Genomic DNA, 13,869 nt, shown 5'->3' with positions numbered 1-13,869 from the left:
AATCTGCTGTGAAAGAAGATGGCTCTTTTTGACTGCAACCAAGAAAACAACACAAATCCTGCTGAGAAGTGATGAGGCTTGAACAAAGGCATCTGTGATAGGAAGAGAGGGGAAGAGAGCTAAGGAAGAGGTTTATGCTGTAGATTCTGTAAACCTGATGATGGCATGGCTATGGAAGACGTGGGAAAGAAAAGTCAAGCGTGGGAAGCTGGCTGGTACCACCAGATGGGCGAACGAAGAGGGAGGGAAGGTTTCAAAGATGTCCCAGCCACCCCCATAGTAAAGGTGGAGTAGGTTTCTCCAGATGGGAAATCCTTGAGCATACCTAAAAATCGAAAAAGGTAACCATAGCCATAGGAAGAGAAGGATGGAGATGTGGCAGAGCGAGAGAATGCCTCTCAGGGCAAGTTTCCAGCCCAGATGGAGACACTGGGGTCATGGGCACCAGGGATGGCTCGACTTCGAAGGGGGAGATCCCCATCATCCTCTGGGGTTGTCAGAAAGGAGGTGGGAATGGGTGTGGAATTAGACACATCTATAAACAAAGATGGTACAAGGAGATCTCATCCATATCCTAAATTTCTTAAGAAAAGAAGGGAAGTGGGGCGCCTGGGTGGTTCAGTCGGTTAAGAGCCCAACTCAATTTTGACTCAGGGCATGTTCTCAGAGTCCAGAGCTCGAACCTGTGTAGGGCTCCATGCTCAGCACAATCTATAAAATAAATCCATGAGATAGGTTTGCTATATCCCCATTTTGCACATAAGAAAACTGAAGGGCAGGACGGCCAAGTAATTTGACTGTGGTGCCAGGGACCAAACCAGTTAGTATATGTGGAAAAAAGTTTGTAAACCACAAAGCAACATAAAAATGTTAGACCTCTTTATAGTTTCCCAAAGGAGACTAGCAACTTGTAACAGAAGACATATCCTAGAGACACCAGGTTTCTGGGTTTAAATCTGACAGGTCAACAGTTTGGCACTCATCACTCCCATCTTCACTGAGATTCTCTCTCTCCCTCTCCCTCTGACCTCCCTCCTGTTCTCTCTCTCTCAAATAAATAAATCTTAAAAAAAAAAAAAGGAAAGGAAGGGTCTAGCTGCTGAGGTTAAAGGTTGTGCTAGCTGACATTCAGTTCCACAGTCTCTGAAGGATGAACAAGAGGCTCTCTGTGGGTAAGTACTAGAATGCTGATGGTGTAAGAATGTTATTCCACTTAAACTTCATGACAAATTTTCTTCTTCTTTTTCTAAACAACATTACTTATTTATTTGACAGAGAGAGAGAGAGAGAGCGCGCACAAGCAGGGGGGAGGGGCAGAGGGAGAAGCAGACTCCACGCTGAGTAGGGAGCCCGATGCGGGACTAAATCCGGACCTGAGATCATGACCTGAGCCGAAGGCAGACACTTAAACTGACTGAGTCACCCAGGTGCCCCAGCTTTCGTCTTTCTTATGTTATTCCTTCCCCAGCCACACATTATGCCAATTGTGATCACGAGAATACAAACGCATGTGAAAGAAAGCTTTGGGAAATACAAAGTACTGTTCGTATGTTCAAAATTATTACTAACAAAACTCGATTCAAACGTGAATTTATGATGAAACTACTGATTCTCTGATACCTTTTGCAGAGCCTCTTCTGTTTTTTCAGGGTTTGTTTTTAGGGCTTGAGAAGCATCATACATAGGGATCGGCATAAATCTCAATGTATAGTTCCTAGAAAAAGGAGAAGGTAATGTTTATTTAAAAAATAACATCCTACTACCTCTATTCAGCACTCTTTTTTAAAATCCAGACAGCTGCCAGTGTGTCTTAGAAAATTCGAAACTCACAGCCTATCTTCGAGCCCTGGGCTACAGGTCTGCTTTCCCCAGTGCACATGAGCGCAGCACCCGGGCACCCGGGCACCCGCGGCCGCGCATGCTGGCTTCTAACGGTGACACGCCTGGAGGGCATCTGGTTTTGTTGTTTTCAAACCCAGATTTTCAAACTGGGGCCGGAAAGCTGACCCGAGAGAAAGGCAAGGAGGGAAGTCCAGCATCCGCCTGCTACTTGGGTTTCAGTCACCAATGGAGCGCCAACAGTGACTATGTGTGACAGCCAGGCCCAAGCCCAGAAAATGAAACCAAAACATCTGCTTGCAAGGCAAGGACGGGGGCATCCACAAAAACAGTCTGTTCAGGCTCTGTGCCCCTTTCAACAAGGAGGCCCCAGGGTAGCCACTGTCTTGAGAAAAGCTGCTTCACAGGGGCTTCCTGCCTGGCTCAGCACCTTGACCTCTGCAGGTCCCCGGGGCCCGCTCTCACACACAGCCCACGTCCACGCCGCTCTCAGCTCCCAGTGAAGCAACTGGTGGAAAACTGTGTCCTTGTATGATCTCCCTGCTGCCAACCAGCTGGTGAGACACAGGAGGGCAGGGGGGAGTCATCTTTGCGTGAGGAAAACAGCTCGGAACTCTGGAAGTGCGCCCTGGCCTCAGACCCCGCCCCTGGCACCTGCTCCAGACCACACACTCGCCCTGGAGACACCTCGTCTCTCCCACCCCAAACCCATCTGCCCTTTGTTACCAAATGGCACTCAGGAAGATTGACCTTCTGAGCCACGTGGTGACAAGTGGAGTCCCCTAGCGCACTGGGATCCCACAGCCGGTTGCCTTGTAAACACTAAGCAACACGCACGGTGTGATTCTTGTGGAAGAGTAAATTAACAAGTCATTCCCAAATAAGGTACTAAGCATGAAGGATGACTAAAAAAAGAAGTAACCATCTTAATAATAGCAGTCTTCTGTATGGGGGTTATCTAATGGGGAAAAAAAACATCTTTCAGTCCAACTTAAGGGTGGGTTTAACGCAAAATAATGTGCCAAGATAAAGGCTGTTATTTCCATGACTTCAAATTTTTACCTTGGCTTTGTTTTAGCAGAATTGTTTTGTTTGGTTTCAGAGGGGCCAGCCAACTGAAATGAAGAGACAATGCATCTATTTTGCAGCCCTGAGGATTTTCCTTGGCCTTGTCCAACGATGATCATGCTGCAGACCAGCATACTTTATTTAAACCAAATGTGACTTTGGGCCACTGGCATCATGGAGCACGGCATACAGAACAGACTGTAAGTCAGGGAGCCCTACCATCAATCTGGAAATGTTGAGTACCAGCTGTGCAGGCTCTTGGGCTTCCCACAAAGACCAGTGTGGGCTGCTAGCAGTCTACAGCAAAGGCAACTGTGCTGTTCACACCTAAATGTAGCTATTTGTAAACAAATGTTTCCATTCCAAGGTTTCCTGGTGCAGGGGGAGTAATTATAGGGGGAAGGCTCCAGGGAGAGGTGGAGCAAGCTGCCTTGTCCATATTTAGTGATGGTCTGTGGGGCTGCTATCATGAGCTCCTGACTAAATCAGAACCCTGGGATTTAGAACTGGAAGCCACTTAGGGATCTCACTCTATAAAAAAAGAATTAATCAGAAAGGTGCGATGCTTTGCTCAAGAGGATAGGCTTGCTGGTGACAGAGCCGGGGACTGAATGGAGGGCTCTTTTTTCCAGGCCTAGGGTTTGTTTTTTGTTTTTTTTTTAGTTTAACTCTTTTAAGGAGTTTTTAAGGTTTTTTTTTTTTTATTATGTTATGTTAATCACCATACATTATATCATTAGTTTTTGATGTGGTGTTCCATGATTCATTGTTTTATCCATGATACCATGCTGGGCATGAGAGCTCCACCCAGGAGGCCTCATGCATGAAGGGAAATCTGGGAAAAAACACCAATAATGAGCATTCCCTGATCCCTTCCCCAGGGGACGAGCTTCTATGCTACTAGCCCTTTATTTCCCACCCACATTTTGTAACCACTCATTTCTAATGCTGTAAACCTTCTTTGATCATCTCTGCCTTCAGAATACAGTATGAGGACTGAAGAGCTCAAAAGGAACCAAATTTCTAGAATTTCTTCCAGCCATCTTCATGTTATTGCCTCGTTTTGTTTACCAGGAAAGTAAATTCGACAATAAACAATAATTGCAGGCTTTAGTTACTATGGTAATAAATAATAAAGCCTTTGACAGCAATAAGTTAGCCTGCCATCCATCGATTTCAGGTTTATTGTCTGGAGCTCGGCTTTCTTCTCTCCACTGTATTCTAAGTTGTCACAATTGGCAAAAAAGACAAGACCCGATGGAAAGAGAATGTGAAACCACAAGGAAAAGCCAGGTGACCATCGTGTGGCCCCTCCACCATGATCTCATTTAATCCTCATGACGATGGTGCATCTCTGCCCTCGTGGACAGACTAAGAAACTCACGCCAGAACAACGTCCATGTTTTCCCGGGTCCCATGGCTGGGTAGCATTGGCTAACTCAGACCCAGATCTTCTGGATCCAAATTCATTGCTACCTCCATCACACCATAGGTAACACAGACACCATTGGTTTCTTTGTATTTTCCCAGACAGAAGTCCCAATTAAAACTTACTTTTCCATAGCAACAGCTATATCCTGAAAGCCTTGTGCGGTAATGTTGTTCTTGTCCCATATGACAGTCCTGTCGGAAAACCAAGTCACATAAATGATCAGACATTTAGGGATCGAGGAAATGATTCTCCTACTGAAAATGAATCTCTTGTAGACCACATCATCTAGGTATTTTTGCATGATAGGCAAGGAATTACATCAACTTAGATACAGCAAGGATGAGCATTTCCTCCAACATTACATTCTTAACCCATTTACTGCTCATATAAGTACCAAAAAAACACAATAAAAGCCACAGCATACTCATTAACTTGCCATGATGTTACCTGATGCTTTGCAGCCAGGAAACTCTGAAACCTGATTTCTCTGATATTCTCCAAAGAGTATTCTAGTACTCATGTCTGAAGCTAGAGCTGTTTATAAAAGATGCTAAAAATCCCTTGTCCAGCACAAAGAAGTTCGGGTCCTGAGACTTTTGTCCATCCTAAGTAACTAAAAGGAGTCTGTCTTCTGTTTTCATCACTGCCCTGACATGGTATGATCAGCCAACCCAGAAAGTTCTCACTCTGCTGGTAAACCCTTGGTTTCCATAAATAGATGTTGTTTACTTTTTAAACACAATCTATTTTGGAAGAAAAGTACTATTTCACTTTCAGAATGTGAGCACTTCAGAGGTATTTTGGTGTCTGTCGATTCACCTGCCACATGAAGCAGTTTTTATTTGTCTGATCCAAGAATCACACCTCTAATGGCTTTCCCTTCTTGATCTCAAGGACTTTCTTTTTACATACACTCTGACCTTCAGAGAAATTACTGCAGTTTTTGGCTTCAGTGTAGACAGAAAGTTCAGGAGGGCAAGGGAAGTATCCAGAAACATCAGGAAAGAGCCCCTTGAAGAGCAATGTGAATTAAATATTCGTTTACCAGACTGCTGGACTCGGGAGCAACTGGATCTCTCCGAAGGATGGATGGTAATGTGGTCCTTAATAACAGTGGTTACCAAGTAGCCAGTCCTTAAGAAAAGCCACACTTGGGAAACTCTACAAGTGGTTGAAAACCACTACACAGAATAGTTAGCACCCAGCATGAACTTGCCTTTAACCAAGGCACCTCCTGCGTCCCTAGGGTTTTAAGTCTTTATATCGGCAGCAGTGGGGGAGGGGAGGTGACAGGCTCACAGCCAAGGACAGGGAAGGCCCTCGTGTTGGACCTTCCGTCTTCCTGGCTCTGCTCACTGCCCCTCCCCTCACAGCTGCCAACACCGTGAAACAGGACGCTGCCCAGTTCTCACTTGGGTTTTATACCACAGTGGAAATCTGTAAGACAACAGCTCGCAGGAATCACAATGTCTAACTTTGGGACGCCCCCTGCCATCCCCAGGATTTTGACAAAAGACTTGAAACGGTCGCCAGCTCTCCAATGCTGGGGGGCCAGAATCTCTTCCAGAGCTTTCTAGGGCCCTCCTTAGGGCGAGCATCCTCGTCTCAGGGCCGAGTGCCTGACCCGCGTACCTGAGCTTGGTGTTGATCTGCAGGGCTTTGGCCAGCATCTTCGCTCCCATGTCCCCCATCCCGTTCCCACTGATGTCCACTTTGGTCAGAGAGGTGTTGCTTCCCAGGGCATTGATGAGGATGGTGACCTCGGTCTTGAGTTTTGAGTCGGCCAGGGACAAGGACTGCAGGGGCTGAGGAGGGACCAAGGGGCAGCAAGCAGTGACACGGTCTGGTGGAAGCAGCCTCCGCCCTCCATGACCCGTTTCATGGAGAATCACCAGGGACGTACCCGCTGCACACATCCAGAGCGTCTCGTTTTGAAACTCTGGCTCAAAGACGCTGATGAATGGGACCTGAAGGTTCTGGATACACATGGAGAGCTTGGGTTTCAGTGCTGAACACTGGCCACCGCTCTCCTAAGGGAAGTGTGGAAGGACACCTGGAGTGGCAGTTGCCAGCTCTTTTAAAGTGGAGGACAGGAAGGGGCGCCTGGGGGGCTGTCGTTAAGCCTCTGACTTCGGCTCAGGTCATGGTCCCAGGGTCCTGGGATCGAGCCCCGCATCGGGCTCCCTGCTCGGCGGGAAGCCTGCTTCTCCCTCTCCCACTCCCCCTGCTTGTGTTCCCTCTCTCGCTATGTCTCTCTCTGTCGAATAAATTTTAAAAAAATCTTTAAAAAAAAGCGCAGGACAGGAAGAAATAAATAAGAAGAGCACATGAAATTTCCGAGCTTCTGTACGGCTACGCTATCCTTTTTACCTTCTATTTTTATGCAAGGTGAAATGACATCTTAAAATACTAGCAGAGGACCAATGCAAAATAAAAGCCAGCCAAGACTAGTAATAGCTGACATTTACTGAACACATACTATCCTTAACCACCATTCCAGCTTTTTTTATGTATTAATCATAGAATCCCCCAACACTTACGTGTTATATACTCGGTATTGTTAACCCCATCTCCCAAATGAGACACAGGCTAAGTGACTCAACCGAGATCACACAGTTAGAAAGTCGCAGAACGGAATGGATTTTGTGCTCTGGGCCCCTCGAAGCTTATCCTTGATCCTTTTGATGATCGTCCTCTGTTTTATCTTAGAAGTACTAATCAGAACACATGTAATTTCTTAAAAAAGAGGAAACGTCAAACGTCTGTGACTTTTTTATTGCCATAAGCTGGATGGTGAATCCAAACCAGCTCGCTTGCTGTCCATTTCAGCCAGGGACTGTAGACCACGTGGCCCAGAAGCAGGTTCTGTCTGGCCCCAAAAAACTTGTTTATGCCTCCAGACCAGCCCCGTAGGCATCTGAATTGGCAATTCCTGAGTTCAGCCAGAACGGAATGAATGAAGCAGGGAGAATTCTAGAACCTGAACCAATGTGGCCCCGACCGTCAGAACTCAGTCTTCCCTGGGGGACCTGGATGTCTTCCGGGTTGCTTCAGGTGGTCTTGAGTGGCCCAGCCATACTACACAGTTCTAGATTCTTATTCCATAAACAGGCTGACATTACAGGGAGGGGGACATGGCAGCTAGGGCCATCTATGCTCCACCAGGGCCCATGGGATCCGGGCTCTCAAGATGTACCTGGAGACGCTGCGTGGCGTCTGTCTGTACCCACTCAACCACCCGACGTTGATTTGTTCAAGGTTCATCTGCCAAAAGGCTGCAGGAGGTGGGATGGGGGCACCAATGGCTTCAAGACTCAGTTACCCACAAGCAGCATTATGCATGTGACTATAGTTTCACCAAGTGACCACACTTACTACCCTTACTGTCCAAATTTGGCCATGTTTTCTAAACCTAATACAGCTACGGTAAAATCAAAAGGTAATCTGTTAACTTGAATCACATTTCTAAAATGAAACGGCATGGTAAGTGCTAAGGCACCGAATACCAGAAAGCCTGCATATGTTTAGACGCAGGCAGCTTTAGGGAGGTTGCGTTAATGTTAAAATCCCACACTCAAGGAAATGGAAAAAAAAACTTAACTAAAAGGCTCCAGCCTCGGGAACCTTAATGTTTTAAATGAAAACAAATGCAAGGTTCCTTTAATAAAAAGCTCTAATCACATCTCTCATCATTTCAATAATCTCTATTCAACTACTACAAAAAATGATATATTACGGCTTCTTCCTCATTCTGGAAAGCTGCCAAGTCTCCAAGCTAGCAAGCAGGGATTCCAGTACTATATTCAAACTCAAATACACCCCAGTTAACACTTAAACATAATAGGTAGGGTCATTAATGTGAACAGAAGAGCCTGAATTGCATGCATATTTATAAGGTCATCCCTTCTTGATTTGTTGAACTTCATGCAATATTACTATTTGAAATCTTACTATTTCTTTTCACAGCTGAACATGCTTAATCTGAGAATCTGTCTCCTTGCTACAGGCACTCCCAGGAGAAATATGTTCCCTTCCACTGGTTACAACATGGGTTTGTGTGTAATACTTCAAAACAAGATTCCCTGGCATCTTGGCCCCTCCGCGTTACTGTCCCAGGGCTCCAGTCACAACAGCCTGTCAAACACGGTCTGTAGTTGAAAGTGACATTGGAGGCCCGGGCATCTAGGTTTTCCAACCAAATACAACGTGCAACACGAGGCGAAGACAGTATTCCACGGGCCGTCAAAGGACAGGCTCTATAAATACAAGGTCAAAACGTACAAAGCAAGAGATGATTTTATATATGTAGAAACCTTTAAAAAATAAAATAAAAAGACAGCCCAATTGTGTCAGTTATTGGTGGAATTTTTAGAGTCGCAAGACTCAGCTCCTAATCATTCTGAATTGTTTTGCACATTACTAATTCAGAACTAGGAAAAAATAGAAGGTAATTGCTTTCTGAAAAAGCCACGTACTTTTCAGTGACATGAACATAAAGAGCTTTCTTTCCACTGTATATTATTAGCAGCAAACTTGTAACTTGACAGAATTCACATTTACATAGCAAACTTTCCCACCTGCAAATATGTTTTGAGGTGTGTTTTAAATATCAACATTGTTTTTAAGTGAGAGACTTTTGGAATTACAGAAACAGAAGACCCTCATGTATTTAAGCAAAACATGAAATTTTTAAAATCTATTTTTCATAAAATGTAAATTTTCCTAAAATATGCACTAAGAAACAAGTATTTGGGGACGAATATCAAATGGGATTCTGCAATATAAGCTTCCTCAATCTCTTAAAACTGGGCCAAGACTGTGAAATCAGAAACTTAAAGCAGGGTGGTATAAAGTCAAATTAAATATGCAAAACTGTATCAATTCTGATTTATGCCCCTAATTTTAATAACCCAGTAAAAAAGTAACAAAACAAGGTGTTACCAAATGGGGACAGAGAGAAGTGCCCACATTCATTAAATAATAATGAGTTTCATTTCTAGTCCATAGGTTGGAAATTATATCCACACAACGAAGAGGCAGGAAAACCGAATTTTCTCGCACCCTCCAGGTTAGAGCCATATAGAGAGTGTGGGCAAGGAGAAGCAAGGAAAAGTTCCAGTCTCCACCTCTCCTCGCCCCTTAGCTTGCTCAGAAAAGTTAGCTTACAGTCCTAATAGAATTTGCTTCTATCCTGTATGAACTCAAGAGGGAAAATGACACTTTTTAAAAATGTGTCCTATCTCACATGATTCATAGAGGAAATCACTCTTATGACCTACAAAGTACCTATCACAAAACATTAATAATATGAGTCTTTGTCGTAGGAATACGTGTTGATTTGGGTTTTAGGAACTGTAAAAGCTGGTTGGTGGCCAAACAGGACTAAAATAAGTAATGGACAAACTTTTAAAGAGCATCAGTAAAATGTAAGGTACAAAATATTAAGATACACCGGGTTTAAGTTAAAGGAATTGATAGCAGAGGGCTTCTTGCTTTGTCCATAAAATATCTTTTTCTCAGGGCCCCTGGGTGGCAGAGTCAGTTAAGCATCCGACTCTTGGTTTTGGCTTAGGTCATGATCTCAGGGTCATGAGATCCAGTCCCAAATCCGGCTTCTCATTATGCGCAGAGTCTGCTTGAAATTCTCTCTCCCTCTCCCTCTGCCCCTCCTGTTCATGCTCTCTCTTTTCTCTCTAAAATAAATCTTAAAAATATGTATCTTTTTTCTTTTTTCTAATGCACCTTAAAGGGCAGCAAAATAGGATACTATTTAAAATTAAATTTCTTTACCCAGAACCAAGTCTTGGCCAGGAGCAACTGAAGGGAATAAAACTAGAAGAAGGACACTAGAGCTCTAGAAGCAATTTAAGATGGGTGACCAACTTTCTTAGGCTTAGTAATGAGTTGAAATGAAGAGTGAGCAATTTTAAATACATTATTTAACTGTACTAAAGCATAAATATTTATTCCATTAAAAAAACAATAGAAATGGTATATATAGATAAAATTATCTGAAAGTGTAGCAACATTAACTCGGTAGAAACAATACTCACCGATTCTTCATCTTGAATCATCTGCACTAAGTTGTCCAACACAGGTGTCAGATTTCTAAAGAGATTTTAAAGATGTGGACAGTGGAATCAAATCAAAAGCTTTCACGAGGTTGCTTATTTTCATCATCATATAAAAAAAAATTCAAAACTCTTACTTGGATTTCATATTATTAAAATTTTTGCCTAATGCCAGGTGTTGTATTGATCTGTTTTTACTGAGCCACACTATTAAGGTGGATAGGTCAGATTCTAAACCTGGAAAGAATCAGAGTAAGCAGATAATCAAAACACATGTGTATAAATAAATTCTCAGCCGGAACACAATTAAGCAAAGGTGACATGAACTTGGATGACTTTCTCTACCGTCCCGAGGGCCCTGGGATTCTAATCTTTCATTTTCAAAGGAATTTTTTGCTCTCTTTTCATGTCCTATTATTTCACAGGGATAAATTCATTCTCTCAGCAAGGGACAGGGAAAGGAGGAGTCTCACCTCTGCCCACAATTGTGTAAGAGAAGATTCTAACATCCCGTCTGCTGGTAGGTAACTTCAGCTGACTATGCGAACTAAACAGGCTCCTACTCTCATGCTACTGTAATTTGGCAGAAGTGAAGCTAATGAAACAAGTTTCTGAGTAAATAAACAAGGATTTTATTTTATTATCACCAAGAATGCAAAAGGTCAGATCAAGATCGTTATTGATGTTCTGATGATGTTTTTTTTTTTTAACTGACTTCTTTTCTTTTTGGCCATGGCATCAACTTAGCAAGACTTTTGGTATCGACTTATTCCATAAATAAATTCTGTTAAACTTAACAGCCCTATTGGTCAAGAAGTGAGATAACACATTCATTAAGGTGTTGTCTAGGTTGAGCTTTCTATTTTCCCCTTACTAACTTGCTTCAGATAATATTTCTGTTTCTTTTCTGGTTTCTGACTTACCATTATCAGAGATATCTAAGCTGGTGATGTTGTGGATTTCGGCGATGCAGCCTTCTAATACTTGTGCACCTCCTGATCTCAGCTGGAGAAACACAAACCACACACAAGGTGAAGCAGTCACCTACTGGACGTGGAACCAAAAAAAATAAAAAGCAGGAGATACAGTCTCCAACTTGGTGCCAAAGAACAAGTGAACTCTTATCAACTCCATAGCTACCATCAGTGGTAAAGAGCCAATCACTAGTCATTGCTACTGTTTCCCATAGCACCGAACTCTGGAAATCGCTAGAAAAAGAAACAGAAGATGGAGACCATACTCTGTGTCGGCATGGGGAACCAGCCTCTACCAGCCCACAAGAACTGTCTTCACTTCTGACTTTTGGGAACCTAACAATTCCCTTTTATACATGGGAAACTGATATGGATTTTGTTTGAATATTCCAGATTTCAGGGTAGAACTCCACCAAGTAGCAGCAAAACAATCAAAGGAGACAATGAAGATGAAGTGTTGTTGACTGTCATCCACTTCGTGAAGGACCCAGCCCGCCTTCCCACCGAAACGGTGTGCAGTCTCACGATTACAAAGTAAACACTGAAAGGTGATTATGAAATGATTTGTATAAACTCATCGAGCCACAGAAGAAAAAGATTTTAGATCAATTTAAAATATTATTATGGTTGCCTTATAGCAAAACTAATTCTCACTTCATGACCTCATTTATTTAAAGAGACAGGCATCCTATAAGACTCAATACTTTGCATCTTTTCCCACAAAACCAAAAGCATATCTACAGAGGTCAGAATATCTTTTTATTCTCCACTCAGCAACTATTTGAGTTCCTACCATATGTAAAGGATTGTAAAGGATGCAAATTTCCTGAGCTATGGCCTCTTTGCCCGGCTTACTATTTAATAAGGGAAAGAAACTATCATTTATTGGGAACCTATTATGTACTAAGGGAACATAGTGCTTCTCTATTGATGTAAGAAAATTAAAATGTATCTAAGTTTCTATACCAAGTGTAAAATCCAAAATGCTACTCCCTAGAACTTGTGCAAGTTTTGATGTAAGACTTTAAAGAATCCTTATTTCACTATTTTAGATGCAATATTTTCATGGTACTTGGAACCCAAACCTGCCAATTCCCCTGGCTCCTTGGGTGTCAAGCAGTTTTGGGATTGCTCTTTATTCAGGAGTATTTCAGTTGAGGTATTTAAATTCAGCCTTCCCTACTTTCTACGGTGACAGCAGATTACTCTGGGGGACCCGAAGTAAACTCTAAAGGGGAATATCACACAGAGACACACCTGCCCAGGAGGCTGGTCTACATACTCCAGGGAAACCAAGAACAATGAACCCCACAGTTGAGGGGCTTATAACCCAATGTGTGGAGCAATTGCCAAGAATCAGCAGGTATTTTACTACATGTGGTTGTTATTCCCAGGCACTCTCGAGCCTACCCACATGTCCCGAGCCCAGCTTCATCACATCATCTCTACACTCGCCCTGGCAGATGCTACTCAAAGTGTGGTCCACGGATAGGTGGCAGTCTGCAAAGTTTGCTACTGGTCTTAGGTAAAATAAGTACAGAAATTGACTATAAATATTTTAGAAATCTTAGCAATAATCATTTTAGGTTTGTTGCATCTAATAACAAAAAAATGAGGGTTTGTATTTTTTGTCTTTTTAAATCTTTCTTTTTTATATATTTTATTGTATTTTTACAAAAGTACTGGTTTATGATAAAATGGAAATTAAAAAAAAAAATAACAACCAGGTTTTCACCACAAATAGTTTTGAGAAGCACGACTTCAGATCACAGCTTGTTAATACTCGAAGAAGTGAATGTATATTCAGACTACGTCAAAGTTAAAGCAAAAAATATTTCAGGCAAACACTTCGAAGAAACATAATTTGATATTCAGAGCATGAAAAAATGACACTTTTGAGAAGATAAACATAAGTGCCTAAGTCTCCACAATTTGATTATTTGCTGTTAGTGATGTCTCTGTTGAGTAGTAAAATTTCTACAAGAAAATCTCTACTTGTTAATATTATAAAGTACAGTAAAAATATTCCATTTACAGATATGGAAAATACAGGTGACATTTAAGTGCTCAATTCTGTTTATTTTACAAATACTCTTGACTGATAATATTTGTAGCATATACCCATAAAACTAACATTTTCCAATAGCTAAAAAACAATCAAATATATCCACAGACCCTAATTTGATTCATAAAGTACTTACACAGTGGCCAAGCTAAGGAAAGCCCAAGGAGAAAAAATGAAAACACGTTATCAGCAGTAAACAGAATAGAGAAGCTGAAGCCTTTATCAATATACCATGTAAAAAAGCAAGAGTCAGAAAAACACTTCCAACTAAAATCTGCTCCCCAAACCAAAATCAAAAATTTAAGAAAATAACTGATCCTCAGTTACCAAGAACATTCAATTGAATTCACAAGTTATTAGATGCCTAAAACTCCCCCAAAGCTAAAGCTTTCCCAAAACAGTAAAAGCTTTTCCATTACT

General features: G+C 42.2%; 1 protein-coding gene across 1 annotated transcript in view; it reads right to left on the bottom strand.

Moving 5' to 3' along the window:
- CARMIL1 (capping protein regulator and myosin 1 linker 1) overlaps nt 1-13,869 on the bottom strand; it is a 314,559-nt gene that overhangs the window by 99,110 nt on the left and 201,580 nt on the right. The window contains exons 18-23 of the mRNA XM_035728384.1: nt 11,334-11,415; nt 10,548-10,647; nt 10,393-10,447; nt 5,972-6,144; nt 4,462-4,530; nt 1,621-1,714 (exon numbers count right to left, since the gene is read on the bottom strand). Of these exons, the coding sequence (XP_035584277.1) occupies nt 1,621-1,714; nt 4,462-4,530; nt 5,972-6,144; nt 10,393-10,447; nt 10,548-10,647; nt 11,334-11,415 (573 nt within the window). The remainder of the gene's footprint in view (nt 1-1,620; nt 1,715-4,461; nt 4,531-5,971; nt 6,145-10,392; nt 10,448-10,547; nt 10,648-11,333; nt 11,416-13,869) is intronic.

Source organism: Zalophus californianus, chromosome 7, assembly GCF_009762305.2.
Source record: "Zalophus californianus isolate mZalCal1 chromosome 7, mZalCal1.pri.v2, whole genome shotgun sequence".
Taxonomy (NCBI): domain Eukaryota; kingdom Metazoa; phylum Chordata; class Mammalia; order Carnivora; family Otariidae; genus Zalophus; species Zalophus californianus.
This window is presented reverse-complemented; position numbering and strand designations above follow the sequence as displayed.